Source organism: Rhinolophus hipposideros (assembly GCF_964194185.1).
Source record: "Rhinolophus hipposideros genome assembly, chromosome: X".
Lineage (NCBI taxonomy): Eukaryota > Metazoa > Chordata > Mammalia > Chiroptera > Rhinolophidae > Rhinolophus > Rhinolophus hipposideros.
Window position 1 is genome coordinate 50,729,813 of NC_138046.1, and position 19,148 is coordinate 50,748,960.

At 37.0% G+C, this 19,148-nt stretch overlaps 1 protein-coding gene across 2 annotated transcripts in view; it reads left to right on the forward strand.

Annotated features, from left to right (window-relative positions):
- Nucleotides 1-19,148, forward strand: part of MORC4 (MORC family CW-type zinc finger 4) — a 65,367-nt gene that overhangs the window by 25,166 nt on the left and 21,053 nt on the right. For both annotated transcript variants that reach the window (XM_081042150.1, XM_081042149.1), the window contains exons 10-11: nucleotides 3,167-3,265; nucleotides 17,039-17,167. In XM_081042150.1, the coding sequence (XP_080898276.1) occupies nucleotides 3,167-3,265; nucleotides 17,039-17,167 (228 nt within the window). The remainder of the gene's footprint in view (nucleotides 1-3,166; nucleotides 3,266-17,038; nucleotides 17,168-19,148) is intronic.

Here is a 19,148-nt window from a genome sequence, read left to right on the forward strand (position 1 = left end):
ATAGACCACATATACGAGGACTAGGGAAGGAGATTAATAGAACAGTAGAGTAAAGCCAGCATTTTTGTGAGAACGAATGGGGATTCAAAATACATGAAAACCACATCTTGATTGAAGTGGTGCTTATGTGACTGCATGCATTTGTCAAAACTGATAGAACTACGCATCTCAAAAGATGAATTCTCTTCTATATAAATTCTGCCTCATTAAATTTTACTGAGTACATGAGGTTTATTTTTATTTTTCAATTGGGATATAACTCACATACCTTAAAGGTCACCATTTTAAAGTGTGCAGTTCAATGGTTTTTAGTTTATTCACAAAATTGTGCAACCATCATCACTTTCTAATTCCAAAACATTTTCATAACTCCCAAAAGAAACCCCTTGTTTATTAGCAGTCAGTCCACATTTATCCTTGTCTCCAACCTCTGGCAACCACATATCTACTTCCTTTTATCAATTTTTTGTTATTTAACATGACCATTTTAACCATTCTTAAGTGTACTGTTAAGTAGTATTAACTACATTCATATTGTTAAGCAACCATCACCACCATCCATCTTCAGGACTCTTTTCATCTTGCAAAAGTTGATAACTCTATACCGATTAAACAATAGTCCCCATTCTCCCCCAGTAGCCCCTGGCAACCACCATTCTACTTTCTGTCTCTATGATTTTGATTACTCTAAATACCTCACATAAGTGAAGTCATACAGTATTTGTCTTTTTGTAACTAGCCTATTTCAGAATGTAATGTCCTCAATCTTCATCCATGTTGTAGCATATTTCAATTTCCTTCCTTTTTAAGGCTGAATATTCTGTTGTGTATATGTACTACATTTTGCTTATCCATTCAACTATCAGTGGACATTTGGGTTGCTCCCACGTTTTAGCTATTGTGATTTGTAGTCTACAGTAGTCCCCCCTTATCCATGGGAGATAGATTCCAAGACCCCCAATGGATGCCTGAAACCATGGACAGTACCAAACCCTATATATACTATTTTTTTCCTGTACGTACATACCTGTGATAAAGTTTAATTTGTAAACGAGGCACAGAAAGAGATTAACAACAATAATAATAAAATAGAACAATTATAACAATATACGGTAATAAAAGTTATGTGAATGTCATCTCAAAATATTTCGTACTGTGCACAACAGTGTGGGTATGCTGGACAAAGGGATGATTTATGTTCTTGGTGGGATGGAGTGGGACAGTGCGAGATTACATCCTGCTACTCAGAACAGCATGCAATTTAAAAATTAAGAATTGTTTGTTTCTGGGATTTTTCATTTAATGTTTATATCACAGTTGACTGCAGGTAACTGAAATTGCAGACAGCAAAACTGCAGATAAGCGGAGACTACTGTATTTTGCCTGATATTAGTATAGCCACCCTTGTTCTCTTTTGGTTACTTTTTGCATGGAATATTCTTTTCTGTCCTTTCACGTTCAACCTGTTTGTGTCTTTGTATCTCAAGTTAGTCTCCTGTAGACAGCATATATTTGGTTCATGTTGTTTTACCCATTCTACCAATCTCTGCCTTTTGACAGGAGAGCTTAATCCATTTACATTTAAAGTAATTACTGACGAGCAGGGACTTCTGCCATTTTTCTATTTGTTTTCTATATGCTTTATAGATTTTTGACCCTCATTTCCTGCATTACTGTCTTCTTTTGTGTTCATTGGAGTTTTCATAGTGAGACATTTAAATCTTCTCATTTCCTTTTGTGCATATTTTATGGCTATTTTCTTTGTGGTTGCCATGAGGAGTACATGATCCTGTGATCAGAAGCAGGAAACAGGGGTCAGAGCACAGGTCCCTGATATGTGTAGGACAGAGTCCTTTCCTCCCACCCAGCTCCTGCAGGCTGCCTGGGGAGCCTGGGCTGGGGGTAGGGAATCATAGCCACTACTGTGCTGAGAGCTGAAGTTTGCGAATTTACTGTCCAGGACTTCCCCTTGAAGCTGTAAGCCTTCAACAGACTCCACAGTTCCCAGTAGGTACATCAGATTCTGCAAGTGCAGTTGTTGTCTAGCTGAGGGGTCAGAATCCTGCTGCTTTCTACTCCACCATCTTTCAGAACCCTGTCAATTTACTTATTTTTAAAGTAGATTTAAAGTAGAATTTTAAGAGAAAACAGGTAATAGTTCTTCATCTGTGACTTGAGGCAAGGATATAAACAGAGGTAAGAATATGGGTAGGTTGGAGGGGAATAGGAGTTTATAGGGGAGCTCATGTATGATTATTTTAATCTCCTCTCTGTAGTCAGACTCTAATGTAATATGAGTAAGGTAGAGGAAAGGAAGAATTCCTCTCAAGGAGAGAAGAGGTCTGCAACAGCTTGGGGAATGATCCAGGGAGTCAAGAGGTTTTAAACATACCAAATTTATAGTATTTCAGGTGTATAAGGCTCTACATTAAGTTGTAATCCTGAGTTGTAGAATTCAACATGAATTAGTTATTAGAAATTGGCAGTTTTCAAAAGTAAAATTCTGCTTTTCACTTATATACATTACTTTTTGACCCTGGGTCTACTGTTGTTTATTTGGGAAGAGAGATAAAGGAGAAAGCACCAGCCAGAACTGGGGTACAGCCTCCACTTAACAGCTATATAGTAGAAGGTTGAAGGGGACTTGCCCACTGTTGCTGTAACTGCTCTGATCAGCATTTGCATGAAGAGGAGCTGTAAGTCATTTTTAAGTTTGTGTTTGATTTGTGACAGGGTGCAGTATTTGATCCTCTGATTTGCAACTTGGTCCTGAATTGTGTGCCTGTAGTCATCTGACAATGAAATGACTTATCCGTATTTGGCTCTGTCCTGGCTCTGCAATGTAGTCCTCTGTCATTGTATTAGTGTCAACTCCCCACCCTCCATGATACTAAAAGCCCTGAAAATTTGGAGAATACAGTAGATTTTAGGACTTTTGACCATTTTACTTTTTCACCCAAAGTGACTATTCAGCATTATGACTTCGTCATTCCGACACGTAATTTGCAAGACAGTGGATTCCCATCCTAATTCCTGTAAGTGGAGGTGTTCAAACCTATGCTGAATATTCTAAATTCTTGACTTCTGTTAAATGGGAGCATTTCATAAGTCGCAAAGTTGTTCAACAAATCCTCAGCGTTGACATGCTTCTTGGTTTGTCTTTCAGGTTGACAATTAATGCCCTTGCCCAGAAGCTCAATGCTTATTGGAAGGAAAAGATATCCCAAGAAAATTCTGAGACCTCAGCCATAGCCAGGACAATACCGTGAGTAGTAAATACAGAATATAAAAGTATTAGGGGAAATGTCCATAGAACAAATGGAAGCAACAAGAATAAGATGGTGCTTTTCACAGAAGGAAATTTAATTAACTAAAACTGGAAATTACAGGTATTAACACTGATTTCGTCACTCTCTACACTTCTTCATTCCAGTTTAACACTTGTGTGATTTGGATCATAAATATGAAGAGTTCAGTAGTTGCCAGTTAATTCGATAGGTAGTATGGTAGAATGGAAATGATGGCCATTTAAGTCAGCTATTCCACGGTTGAAAATCTGGATCTCTTTCATAAAGATGAGTGAGCTTGGGTAAGTAAGTCACTTCAACTTTCTGAGTATATTAAATTAGATGGTACAACATTTTTAGCACAGTGACTGGAGTATAGTAGGTATTCAAAAATGTTAGCAACTTCCCTTCTCTTTATTGCTAGTGAACATTGTTTGAACTGTACCAAGAAATTTGAGAGTAGAAGTAAAGAACCCGGCATATCAGAAAAAAAAAGATAGAATTTATTGAATCTAAGAGAATTGCACACAGAACTATGAATCCGGATGAAATGCTTCAGTAGGCCAGGAAAGGAGCATAATCTAGAGGACAGAATGTGTAACAACACATATACAATCAGTTACACCACCATCAAGACAAAGATTAGAGTGTTAAAAGTTCATTTTGAGGTAGACACCCAACTGTGTTTTTTTTTTTATTAATGGAAGTCATTAGAAAAATGTATGATATAAAATTTTGTTTCAAATGCAACCTGATGGATGTATACATATCACTACCTTACTCTAAAGATCTTGCTCATATCCAATCTCTATGGTTTTCAAAGACATGCAAATTAAGATGAGATGTCATTTTTGGCCATTCAAATAAGCAATGATTAATGCAATGAAACAGCTGTTCATATACTGCTGGAATGTGTATATGTATGTTATGCAATCTTTCTGGAGGCAGAGTTGTAATAATTATTATTTATTGAGCACTTACGTACCAGGCACTAATCTAAATTCTTTACTTGTATTTACATTTACTTATTTATCACAACAACCCTTTGAGATAGATGGTATTATTAATTCTTTTTTTAAATTTATTGGGGTGACAATTGTTAGTAAAATTACATAGATTTCAGGTGTACAATTCTGTATTACATCATCTATAAATCCCATTGTGTGTTCGCCACCCAGAGTCAGTTCTCCTTCCATCACCATATATTTGATCCCCTTTACCCTCATCTTTCACCCACCCCACCCCCCTTACCCTCTGGTAACGACTAAACTATTGTCTGTGTCTATGAGTTTTTGTTTCTCATTTGTTTGTCTTGTTCTTTTGTTGTTTTTGGTTTTTATACCACATATCAGTGAAATCATGGTTCTCTGCTTTTTCTGTCTGACTTATTTCGCTTAGCATCATACTCTCAAGATCCATCTGTGTTGTCACAAATGTTATCATCTTTTCTTACCACCAAATAGTATTCCATTGTGTATATATACCAAACCTTCTTTATCCATTCATCTATTGGAGGACATTTTGGTTGTTTCCATTTCTTGGCCACGGTAAACAAAGCTGCAAGGAACAGTGGAGTACACGTGTCTTTATGCATAAATGTTTTCAGATATTTTGGATAGATACCCAGGAGAGGGATTCCTGGGTCATATGGTAATTCTAGTCGTAATTTTTGAGGAACCTCCACACTGCCTTCCATAGCTACTGCACCAGTCTGCATTCCCACCAACAGTGTATGAGGGTTCCTTTTTCTCCACAGCCTCTCCAACACTTGTTACTATTTGTCTTGATGATGATAGCCATTCTGACTGGGGTGAGGTGATATCTCATTGTGGTTTTTATTTGCATTTCTCTGATGATTAGTGATGTTGAACATTTTTTCGTATATCTATTTGCCATTTGTATGTCCTCTTTGGAGAAATGTCTCTTCAGGTCGTCTCCCCATTTTTCAACTGGGTTGTTTGGTTTTTTTGTTGTTGAGTTTCATGTGTTCCTTGTATACTTTGGATATTAGCCCCTTATCGGAGGCACTATTTGCAAAAATCTTCTCCCATTCAGTTGGTTGCCTCTTTATTTTGTCGGTGGTTTCTTTTGCTGTGCAGAAGCTTTTGAGTTTCATATAGTCCCATTCGTTTATTTTAGCTTTTCCTTCTCTTGCCTTTGGAGTCAAACTCATAATATGCTCTTTGAACCCAAGGTCCATAAGTTTAGTACCTATGTTTTCTTCTTTGCAGTTTATTGTGTCAGGTCTTATGCTTACATCTTTCATCCATTTTGAATTAATTTTGGTACATGGTGACAGATAGCAGTCCAGTTTCATTCTTTTGCCCGTGGCTATCCTGTTCCCCCAGCACCATTTATTGAAGAGGCTGTCTTTCCTCCATTGTATGTGTTTAGCTACTTTGTCAAAAATTATCTGTCCATGTTTATGTGGTTTTATTTCTTGGTTCTCAATTCTATTCCATTGGTCTATGTGTCTCTTTTTCTGCCAATACCATGCTATTTTGATTATTGTAGCCCTGTAGTAAGCTCAAGTCAGGGAGTGCGATACCTCCAGTATTGTTCTTTTTTATTAAGATTGCTTTGGATATTCGGGGTCTTTTGTCTTTCCAAACAAATCTGATGATATTTTGTTGTATTTCTTTAAAAAATGCCATTGGGATTTTGATGAGGATTGCAAAAAATCTGTATATTGCTTTGGGTAATATGGCCATTTTAGCTTATTGATTCTTCCAATCCATGAGCAAGGAATGTCTTTCCATTTCTTTGTGTCTTCTTCAATTTCTTTTAAAAATGTCTTATAATTTTTAGCATGTAGGTCTTTCACATCCTTGGTTAAGTTTATTCCTAGGTATTTATTCTTTCTGCTGCAATTTCAAAAGGAGTTGTTTTTTGTATATCTTTTTCTGAGATTTCATTGTTAGTATATAGGAATGCAGTGGACTTTTGCTGGTACATTGATTTTGTAGCTAGCAACTTTAATGTATTCGTTGATTGTTTCTAATAGCTTTTTGGTGGAGTCTTTAGGCTTTTTTACATATAGCATCCTGTCATCTGCAAAGAGTGACATTTAACTTCTTCATTCCCAATTTGGATGCCTTTCATTTCTTTCTCTTGCCTGATTGCTCTGACAAGGACTTCCAACACTCTGTTGAAAAGCACAGGTGATAGGGAACAGCCCTGTCGTGTTCCTGAACGTAGAGCAATGGGCTTCAGTTTTTAACCATTAATTATGAGATTAGCTGAGGGCTTGTCATATATGGCCTTTATTATGTTAAGGTATTTTCCTTCTATACCTATTTTATTAAGTGTTTTTATCATAAATGGATGTTGTATCTTGTCAAATGCTTTTTCTGCATCAATTGATTTAATCATATGATTTTTGTTCTTTATTTTGTTTGTGTGATGTATCACATTGATGGATTTGCAGATGTTGAACCATCCTTGTTCCCTGAGGATGAACCCCACTTTGTTGTGATGAATAATCTTTTTAATGCATTGTTGCATTCCATTTGCTAGAATTTTGTTTATGATTTTTGCATCTATGTTTATCAGAGATATTGGTCTATAGTTTTCTTTTTTTCTGTTGTCCTTACTAGGTTTTGGTATCAGGATAATGGTGGCCTCATAAAATGAATTAGGGAGTACTGTCTCTTCTTCAATTTTTTGGAAGAGTTTGAGCAGGATTGGTAATAGATCCTCTTTGAAGGTTTGGTAGAATTCACTAGTGAATCCATCTGGTTTCAGAGTTTGGCTTTTGGGAAGGGTTTAGATGACTGATTCAATTTCTTTACTGGTGATCTGTCTGTTAAGATTTTCCAGTTCTTCATGGTTCAGCCAAGGAAGGCTATATGTTTCTAAGAACTTGTCCATTTCTTCTAGGTTATTGAACTTGGTGGCATATACTCCTTCATAGTATTCTTGGATGATCCTTTGTATTTCTGTGGTGTCCGTGATAACTTCCCCTTCTTCATTTCTCATTTTGTTAATTAGTGTTCTCCATTTTTATCTTCGGGAGTCTAGCCAAGGATTTGTCAATTTTGTTAATCTTTTCAAAGAACCAGCTCTTTGTCACATTAATTTTTTCTATTGTCTTTTTGTTCTCTATTTCATTTAGTTCTGCTCCGATTTTTGTTGTTTCCTTTCTTCTACAGACCTTGGGTTTCATTTGTTCTTCTTTTTCTAGTTCTTTAAGGCTTAAAATGAGGTTATTTCTTTGAGATCTTTCTTGTTTCTTGAGATAGACCTGTAATGATATAAATATCCCTCTTAAATCTGCTTTCGCTGCATCCCAAAAATTTTGGTGGATGTATTTTCATTCTCATTTGTTTCTATGTATCTCTTGATCTCTCCTCTAATTTCTCCTTTGATCCAGTCGTACTTTAAAAGTATGCTGTTTAATCTCCATGTATTTGTGTTTTTTACTGCTTTCTTTTTGCCATTGTTATCCAATTTCAAAGCCTTGTGATTAGAGAATATGCTTCGTATGATTTCAGTCTTCTTAAATTTGCTGAAGCTAATTTTATGTCCCAATATATGGTCTATCCTTGAGAATGTTCCATGTACACTAGAAAAAAATGTATAGTCTGATGTTTTAAGATGAAGTGGTCTATGTATGTCAATTAAGTCCATTTCATCTAAAGTGTCATTTAGGGATGCAATTTCGTTATTTATTTTGTTTGGATGATCTATCCATAGCTGTCAATGATATATTTAAGTCCCCTAGTATATTGTGTTTTGGTCAATTTCTCTTTAGTTCTGTTAGTAGTTGCTTGGTATATTTCGGTGCTCCCCGATTGGGGGCATAAATATTGATGAATGTTATGTCTTCTTGTTGTATAGTCCCCTTTACCTTTATGAAATGTCCGTCTTTTCTCTTGTTACCTTTTTCACCCTGAAGTCTGTTTCATCTGATATCATTATGGCTACACCTGATTTTCTCTGGGTACCGTTTGCTTGGAGTGTCAATTTCCACGCTGTCACTTTGAGTTAATGCTTGTTCTTGCAGCTGAGATGTGTCTCTTGTAGACAGCATATGGTTGGGTTTAGTTTTTTTTTTTTATCTAATCTGCTACTCTGTGCCTTTTTATTGGTGAATTCAGTCCATTTACATTTACGGTGATTATTGATTAAGAATATTGAAATCATTCCAAGAATGTTCTCTGATCACAAGACTTTGATATTGGATATCAACTGCAAAAAGAAAGCAGGAAAAACAAATAAATGGAGATTAAACAACATACTATTAAAGAACGACTGGGTCAAATAAGAAATTAGAGGAGAGACCAAAAGATACATAGAAACAAATGACAATAAAAATGCATCCTACCAAAATTTTTAGGATGCAGCGAAAGCAGTTTTAAGAGGGAAATTTATATTATTACAGGCCTATCTCAAGAAAGAAGAAAAAATCCAAATAAATAACCTCATGTTACACCTTAAAGAACTAGAAAAAGAAGAACAAGTGAAACCCAAGATCAGCAGAAGAAAGGAAATAACAAAAATCAGAGCAGAGTTCAATGAAATAGAGAACAAAAAGACAATAGGAAAAATTAATGTGACAAAGAGCTGGTTCTTTGAAAAAATTAATAAAATCGACAAACCCTTGGCTAGACTTACTAAGATCAAAAGAGAGAAGACACTAATTAACAAAATCAGAAATGAAAGGGGGGAAGTTATCATGGACACCACAGAAATACAAAGGATCATGCAAGAATACTATGAAGGACTATATGCCAATAACCTAGAAGAAATGGACAAGTTTTTAGAAACATATACCCTTCCAAGGCTGAACCATGAAGAACTGGAAAATCTAAGCAGACCGATCACCAGTAAAGAAATTGAATCAGTCATCCAAAACCTCCTCAAAAGCAAAAGTCCGGGACCAGATGGCTTCACCAGTGAATTCTAGGAAACCTTCAAAGAGGATCTAATACCAATCCTGCTCAAACTCTTCCAAAAAAATTGAAGAGTCAGTACTCCCTAACTCATTTTATCAGGCCAACATTACCCTGATAGCAAAACCCGGTAAGGAAAACACAAAAAAAGAAAACTACAGACCTATATCTCTGATGAATACTGACGCAAAAATCCTAAACAAAATTTTTAGCTAATCGAATACAACAATGCATTAAAAAGATTATTCATCATGACCAAGTGGGGTTCATCTTTGGGGCACAAGGATGGTTCAACATCCGCGAATCCATCAATGTGATACATCACACAAACAAAATAAAGAACAAAAATCATATGATTGTATCCATTGATGTGGAAAAAGCATTTGAAATGATACAACATCCATTTATGATAAAAAAAAACACTTAATAAAATAGGGGTAGAAGGAAAATACCTTAAGATAATAAAGGCCATCTATGACAAGCCCTCAGCTAATCTCATAATTAATGGTGAAAACCTGAAGCCCTTTGCTCTACATTCAGGAACATGACAGGGCCGTCCCCTATCACCTCTGCTTTTCAACATAGTGTTGGAAGTCCTTGCCAGAGCCATCAGGCAAGAGAAAGAAATAAAAGGCATCCATATTGGGAATGAAGAAGTTAAAATATCACTGTTTGCAGATGACATGATGCTACATATAGAAAACCCTAAAGACTCCACCAAAAACTATTAGAAACAATCACCGAATACAGTAAAGTTGCTGGCTACAAAAATCAACGTACAAAAGTCCATTGCATTCCTATATACTAACAATGAAATCTCACAAAAAGAAATAGAAAAAACAATTCCTTTTGCAATTGCAGCAAAAAGAATAAAATACCTAGGAATAAACTTAACGAAGTATGTGAAGGATTTATATGCTGAAAACTATTAAGACATTTTTGAAAGAAATTGGAGATGACACAAAGAAATGGAAAGACATTTCATGCTTTTGGATTGGAAGAATCAACATAGTTAAAATGGCCATATTACCCAAAGCAATACACAGATTTAATGCAATCCCCATCAAAAGCCCAATGGCATTTTTTAAAGAAATAGAACAAAAAATCATCAGATTTGTTTGGAACCGCAAAAGACCCCGAATAGCCAAAGCAATCTTAAGAAAAAGGAACAATGGTGGAGGTATCACACTCCCTGACTTTAGCTTACTACAGGGCTACAATAATCAAAACAGCATGGTATTGGCAGAATAACAGACACATAGACCAATGGAATAGAATTGAGAATCCAGAAATAAAACCACATAAATATGAACAGACAATTTTTGACAAAGAAGCTAAAAACCTACAATGAAGGAAAGACTGCCTGTTAAATATATGGTGCTGGGAGAATTGGATAGCCACGGGCAAAAGAATGAAACTGGACTGTTATCTGTCACCATGTACCAAAATTAATTCAAAATGGATCAAAGACTTAAGCGTAGACCTGGCACAATAAACTGCATAGAAGAAAACATAGGTACTAAACTTATGGACCTTGGGTTCAAAGAGCATTTTATGAATTTGACTCCAAAGGCAATGGAAGTAAAAGCTAAAATAAACAAATGGGACTATATGAAACTTAAAAGTGTCTGCACAGCAAAAGAAACCATCGAAAATAAAGAGGCAACCAACTGAATGGGAGAAGATTTTTGCAAACAGTTCCTTTGATAAGTGTGTAATATCCAAAATATTTACGGAACTCGTGAAACTCAACAACAACAAAAAAACAAACAACCCAATTGAAAAATGGGCAGAGGACCTGAAGAGACATTTCTCCAAAGAGGACTAACAAATGGCAAATAGACATATGAAAAAATGTTCAACATCACTAATCGTCAGAGAAATTCAAATAAAAACCACAATGAGATATTACGTCACCCCAGTCAGAATGGCTATCATCAACAAGACAAATAGCAACAAGTGTTGGAGAGGTTGTGGAGAAAAAGGTACCCTCGTACTGTGTTGGTAGGCATGCAGACTGGTGCAGCCGCTATGGAACGCAGTGTGGAGGTTCCTCAAAAAATTACGAATAGAATTACCATATGACCCAGCAATCCCTCTTCTGGGTATCTATCCAAAGAATTTGAAATCATTTACACATAAAGACACGTGTGCTCCAATGTTCCTTGCAGCTTTGTTTACGGTGGCCAAGACGTGGAAACAACCAAAATGTCCTCTGATAGATGAATGGATAAAGAAGGTGTGGTATATACACACAATGGAATACTATTCGGCGTTAAGGAAAGATGATATAGGAACATTTGTGACAACAGGGATGGATCTTGAGAGTATAATGCTAAGTGAAATAAGTCAGACAGAAAAAGCAGAGAACCCTATGATTTCACTGATATGTGGTATATAAACCAAAAAGAACAAGACAAACAAATGAGAAACAAAAACTCATAGACACAGACAATAATTTAGTGGTTACCAGAGGGTAAGGGGGTGGGGGGTGGGTGATGAGGGTAAAGGGGATCAAATATATGGTGATGGAAGGAGAACTGACTCTGGGTGGTGAACACACAATGGGATTTATAGACGATGTAATACAGAATTGTACACCTGAAATCTATGTAAATTTACTAACAATTGTCACCCCAATAAAATTAATTAAAAAAAAAAAAGAAAAACTCATAGACACAGACAATAGTTTAGTGGTTACTAGAGGGTAAGTGGGGTGGGGGGAGACAGATGAGGGTAAGCGGGATCAAATATATGGTGATGGAATGAGAACTGACTCTGGGTGGTGAACACACAATGGGATTTATAGATGATGTAATACAGAATTGTACACCTGAAATTTTGCAATTTCATTAACAGTTGTCACCCCAATAAATGTAAAAAAATAGTGTGAATATTTGGTTCCACTCCCTCTGGCTTGTAGTGTTTCTGCTGAAAAATTTGATGACAATCTAATGGGCTTTCCTTTGTAGCTTACCGTCTTCTTTTTCCTGGCTGTCTTGAGTATTCTTTCTTTGTCGTTGATTTTAGACAGCTTCAATACAATGTGCCTTAGAGAAGGCCTGTTGGGATTGAGGTAATTAGGTGTTCTGTTTGCTTCTTGGATTCAAGGATCCAGTCATGTCCACTAGTTTGGGAAGTTCTCGTCGACAATTTGTTTGAATATATTCTCTGTTCCCTTCTCTCTTTCTTCTCCTTCTGGTATGCCCATTATTCTTATGTTGCTCTTTCTGATGGTGTCCGAAAGTTCTAGTAGAGTTCTTTCATTTCTTCTAAGTCTGAAGTCTCTTTCTTCTTCTATCCATTTCTATTTTCAATGTCACTGATTCTTTCCTCCACCTGGTGAACTCTACTACCTAAGCTGGCTATTTCATTCTTAATTTCTTCCATTGAGTTCTTAATCTCCAGAAATTCTTTGTGATTTTTTTTTTTGTTAAATTTCAGTCTGTTTCGTAAAATGCTCATGTTGTTCTTTGATTGTGTTTTCTGTGTTCATTAAACTGCCTTTCTGTGTTTTCTTGCATCTTCGTTGAGTTTTTTTCAGAACTGCAATCTTGAATTCTCTGTCATTTAAGTCACATATTTCCATTTCTTTAAGTTGCTTTTCTGGAGATTTTTCACTTTCTTTCTGAGCTCTCTTGTTGCCTTGGTTATTCATGGCAATTACTGATTTATTATTTTTACTACTAGACATCTACAGGAGTGGCCTCTCCATCAGGTTGATAGGAAGAGGTCTTTCTTTTGTTTCCCCGTACTCGTTGGTAGAATGGTTTATTTTCTCTCCAAGTGCAGCCTTTTTTTCTCTCTCACAAGGTAGTGCTATGTTTTCTCTGCACTATTCCAGTTTATCACCCATTGGGGGGACTATCTGGGAGACAGGCTTCTCCTCTGTTAACAGTTCGCCTGGGTCACAGGGGGTAGTGTCCGTGTGGGTATGTGGAAAGCTTTTGAAGTTCCAAATCTCTTCCTGTACCAGAGTCAGAGCCTGTGTGTTTCAGCAGTTCTGTTTACTCCTGTAGGAATGTGCCGAGATAGGTGGGGTTAGGGGCGGGGTGAGTTGTGAGAGGTCGTCCAGAGCAATGGCAGGGACCACCACCACTGCCAGTCCTGCTTCCACAGCTCCCTCCCCTTTTCCGAACTAGTTGGGCTGCGAATCTGTGTCTGCGGTCCACAGTTCTCAGAACAGCAAATATTCTGTTCTTTTGATTCGACACTGCTACTGTTCTGCTTCTAGCACCGGACAGGTGGGGGCGGGGCGAACTCTGGGAGGTTATGGAGGGGTGGGTAGTCTCAGTGCCTAAAGCTTCCGTTCTCTGCTACGCGGTGAGGGCTTAAACCACCGTTTTCAGCCTTCTTCCCTCAGTCTTTTCTCCGACATCTCTGCCGTGAGCGTTGGGTTCAGCCGTGTTATATGCTGCCTCCTCAGCTTTGTGGGCCATAAGCAGAGCCCCAGAAGTCCGAGTTCTTCCCTCTCCCACAGCTTCCTGGATACAGCGACCTCAGAGCACTGAGCTAGGTCTGTGTTCTGCGTCCTGCACAGGCGCGGCTCCGTCTCCGAAATTCTCCCTTTTCTCCTCCCCCGATGGTGTGATTCGCCCACCTTTAGGTAAATTCAGTAATGGGCCTCTTCGTCTTGCCTGTCTGCTGTGCAGGGAGTCCTTCGTGGAGTTTTTGTTGTTCGATTAGTTGTAAATTCCAGGGGTGATTTACAGAGGCTCACCTCACGGTGCCATTTTGATGGCACATCATTAATTCTTTATAAATGTAGAGAATGATACACTGAGAACTTAGTTAACTTGCTCAAGGTTTGACAGGTAGAAAGTGGTACATCTAAGGTTCAAATATCGCCAACTGGGCTCCCAAGTTCTTAACCCGGACACACTACTGGAAGGATGCAATGAGCAGAATATAATATAGCCCCTTTAACTACCTATTTATTTCAAGCACAAACTAAAAGCCTCTCCTATCTGTCTGGGTGGAAGTACCTACCATGGTCTGCATGTAACCTGAGGCAGGGAGTTGCTGTGGCTGGCGTTTGTCCCGAGAGAATAATACTGGCATGCTTCTACAAGAAACTCCACTGTGCATGTACATGTAAAACTTTCCTCTCCTCTCCCACTACTGCTGAAATTGCCTTTTGCTGCTCTGGCTCTAAATAAAACACTGGCTGTATGGAAATATATAGACACCAGATGTCAGGCATGAGCTTAGAGCTTAGAGGTTACAAGGCTGGAGCAGCCTGGAGCTAGTAGATAGGAAGCTATGTATCCAAAAATGTGTGTGATGGAAGGAGAACTGACTCTGGGTGGTGAACACACAATGGGATTTATAGACAATGTAATACAGAATTGTACACCTGAAATCTATGTAAATTTACTAACAATTGTCACCCCGATAAATTTAATTAAAAAAAAAAGAAAAGAAAAAGGAAAAAACAGAGTTTTAAACAAGAAGAGGGCATTGTATTTGGTGGAATTATGAGTGTCTTTTATTTTCTTTTTATGTATTTCTGTATTTTCAAGTTTTCCTTTAATGAGCTTATATTACTTTTACACCTAAAAATCAGCACTGTTTTAATACATAAGAAAAAAGATTGAACTAAGACATAAAAAGAAACCACCACTCAGTTGAAATGTCAGTATAAGAGCATGATAAATGCAATATACAGAAAACCCGCCCTAATGTTGGAGGGGTAGTGGATGGGGGGAGGGGCGTTGTCACTGTGTAAGGGATGTAAATGATAAATGTCTAACTATTACATTGTTTTGTGCACCTGAAACTTAAAAAAAATGAAAAAAAAGAATCAGAAGGTAAAAATTAAAATAAATACTCTGTAAAAGTAAAAAAAAAAAAAAAGAGTATATAGCTCTAGCTCTGGGTAGTCCTGAGCTCTGGCACTTACCACAGCAGAGAACTTGTTGAAGTCACATAAGTTCTCTGCACCTTAAATGGAGATAGTATCACTACCCATCTTATTGATTTATTTTGAGACTAAATAAATTTATATGTTCACAGCATGTAATTGTCTATAGGGGTTTGCTATCATGATTAATCACTACTTCCTGTATTCCACGTCATTTTTCTTTTCTTGGATTTCTTGGACTTTAGTTTGTTGCCAATATTTTTGCTACTATAAATAAAACATTTTTGTAAAATTTAGGGGGAAAGAACAATTTTGCTTTTAGAGTAGGTTACTTTTTTGGCTGGTAGAAAATTCTAAAATCACAATTTTTTTTTCTAAAAACTTTGAAGACTTGTTTATTTCATTTTTTTTAATATTAGGTAATCTGATGAAAAGTATAATGAAGCTCATTATAGTTTTCATTTATAATGAGCTACCCTTTGTAAAGGATTACCCTTTCCTTTATAATTAATTTTCTTTTAAATAAATTTTCCCACGGAGAATGAATGTTTTCAAATAGTTTTCATTGTGAATGTTTATGAGTTTAATCAGTTTTGTGACGTGGATTCACAAGTAAATCAGGGGAATCTTTTTTTCCCATATTGGCAACCCTTTCACTGCATTAACTGATTTCAAGTTTTTTCTCCAAAATGTGTCAAAAATCCACAAAAAATAATTACAGTGTTTATATTTTCAAGTAAATACAGTTAAAGTGCTCCATTTTATTAAAATAAATGATTTCTTTAAACTTAAAAAAAAAAAAAACAAAACCAGAAAACCCGCCCTAGGCTAAATTACGTGTTTTTCAAATTGGTCCTAGGTACCCTCTTTCTGTGTCTCTTCACTTTTCTCTAGCCTTCCCTTCCTACCCCTTTCATACCTTAGATGCTGACTATAGCTGTCATATATGGACCAGCTCCTCTCACAGAGAAACAAATTCACTCTAACGTGTAGGTGACTGGATTATGCTTCCTCGGCCTGGTGGGTGGTGGTGTGGTGGGAGTGGGTATGTGTTTTAAGAATAGAACTCTGGAAGAATTTATCTTAATAATTTAACCAAATTGTTGGACTGTAGCCCCATTTCTAGTTATGAAATTTCATCAAATTTATATTACGTTTTAAGATTAACTTTAGGAATATTATCCTAGTAAAATTTTGATTGAAGTATAAAACAAATACCTTTTTTGAAAGGAAAAAAATAGGGGTAGGGAGTCTGCAGGGAAATGGGGGAGATATTTTGATGATTGTTCAGTGACTCCCACAAATGCATTTTATTTATTTTTATTTAAAAAAAATTTTGGACGGTGGAATAATTGGGAACAGTGTGTTTCTCCAGGTCCCATCAGCTCCGAGTCGTTGTCCTTCAACCTAGATGTGAAGGGCGCAGCTCAGTTCCAAGTCCAGTCGCCATTTTCAATCTTAGTTGCAGGGGGCACAGCCCACCATCCATGTGGGAATTGAACCAGCAACCTTTTTGTTAGTAGCTCGTGCACTAACCAACTGAGCCATCTGGCCGCCCCCCACAAATGCATTTTAAACTTGTCATGGGATTGGATAGAACCAGGTAAAAGGATTCTATGGGTTTTATTTCTTGATAATATTGTGATATACATAAAATTTTTAAAAAATATTTCCTAGTTAATTTCAGAGTTAAAATTGTTCTCTTGCTTGCTTAGAACAGGCGATTCCAGGATACATATTACTGACCTCCATAAATAATGATAGCTCACTATGTTAATAACATTTAGTGCTATTTTTCATATCCATATCTGGTATAGTCCAGTCATTTTTTCTGTGAAGTTCAAGATATGTACATTTTAGACACCTAGACTATAACAGTAATAATGCATTGCATATATAAGATTATGTTCTTTCACTTTTAGGGTATGCCTTTCTAATGTGAGACGGAACACAGAGCTACACAGTCATACTTCTGTTTTCCTTCCTTCCTTCAGAAAGATTCCTGACCAGACATGGGTGCAGTGTGATGAGTGTCTCAAATGGAGGAAGCTTCCTGGCAAGGTTGATCCGTCTACGTTACCTGCAAGATGGTTTTGTTACTATAATTCCCATCCAAAGTACAGGTAAGGTTAGGACTCAATATTATGCCAGAGATAGCTCCAGATTTGTCTTTATATTCTAAAACACGTCACATCTCAAGTCTACACTCTTCAGCGTGGCATTCAAGCCCCTGTGCCACCTGGTCCCACCCTATCTCTCCAGCCTTATTTCTCACTGTACCTGAACTCACATCCTGTGCTTTAGCCAGGTCTGTGGCTTCACTGTTCCCCACACATGCCGCCCTCACTCCCTCCTCCATGACTTGACATTCCACTTGGCTTTCAGTGACTTTATGCATTCCATCTGCCTATCCAAATCACATCCATCTGGGATGCTTAAGTGTATTGTGTGATACTTCTCCTGTTGACAATAGTGATTTTACTTTGGCTTCCTGAGGTACTTAATTATTGACATTTGCTCACATACTGTTTTGTATTTTTGGATGTTTTTCACATGTATTCACTTTGTCTCTTCAAGAGATTATAAGCTGTTTGAGAACAAGGGCTTTACATTTAGGCTTGAGTTCATGTTTCCTGTGCCTGAATCTGTTGCAGTACCTATTGTACATTCAATGCTGTTTTCATGTTTGTCTTCCTAACGCACCATACGTTCCTTGTAGCAGCTAATATCTAGATTGTGCCTGGCATATCTGTGGGCATTTGTTTCCATTTAACAAATTTTTTTTTATTTGGCTCAGTAGTCACATTGGTCTACAATAATAATTCAGTTAGCTTCATTTCAGCTGTGATGTAATTTTTTCCTCTCGGGATAAATGCTGATAGAAAACAAGGTCCTAGAACAGTGTGCTTTTTAGGAAAAAAAAAGTTTAAAATGGAGGAAATTAAATAAATGAAATCCAGGTTTGTAATGAGTAAGCAATCCCCCAGTCTCCATCTGTGCCTAAGTACCTCTCCACGTGAGAGTAACTGGGAATGTTTGATTAGAATATGGGAATGAGTGCTTAGAAGTCTCACTTTTGAATCCTGTATCCCCTATCAGTTTTTTTTAATTAAAGTTTATTGGGGTCACAATTATTAGTAAAGTTACATAGATTTCAGGTGTACAATTCTATAATGCATCATCTATATATGTCACACTGTGTGTTCACCACTCAGGGTCAGTTTTCTTGCCATCACCATATATTTCATTCCCTTTACCCTCATCTACCACCCCCTCCCACCTTACCCTCTGGTAACCACTAAACTATTGTCTGTCTGTGAGATTTTTCTTTCTTCATTTGTTTGTCTTGTTCTTTTGTTGTTTTCAGTTTTATATACCACGTGTAAGTGAAATCATATGGTTCTCTACTTTTTCGGTCTGACTTATTTTGCTCAGCATTATAATCTCAAGATCCATCCATGTTGTTGCAATTAGTATTATTTCATCTATTCTTATGACCAAATAGTATTCCATTGTGTATATATACCACAACTTCTTTATCCCATTCATCTATCGAAGGACACTTTGGTTGTTTCCATGTCTTGGCCACCATAAATAAAGCTGCAATGAACGTTGGAGCACAGTTGTCTTTATGGATAAATGTTTTCAGATTTTTGGGGTAGATACCCAGGAGAGGGATTTCTGGGTCATATGGTAATTCTATTTGTAATTTTTTGTGTGTGTCTTCCATTGGTCTGTGTGCTGTTTTTCTGCCAATACCATACTGTTTTGATTATTGTTGCCCTGTAGTACAAGCTGAAGTCAGGTAGTGTGATACCTCCTCCATTTCTTCCCCCCTTAGGATTGCTTTGTCTATTTGGGGTTTTTTGTGGTTCCATATAAACCTGGTGATTTTTTTTGTTCTGTTTTTAAAAAAATGCCTTTGGGATTTTGATGGGGATTGCGTTAAATCTGTATATTGCTTTTGGTAATATGGCCATTTTAACTAGGCTGATTCTTCCAACAATGAACACGGAATATCTTACCATTTCTTTGTGTGTTCTTCAATTTCTTTTAAAAAGTCTTAACAGTTTTTAGTATATAGGTCTTTCACATCCTTGGTTA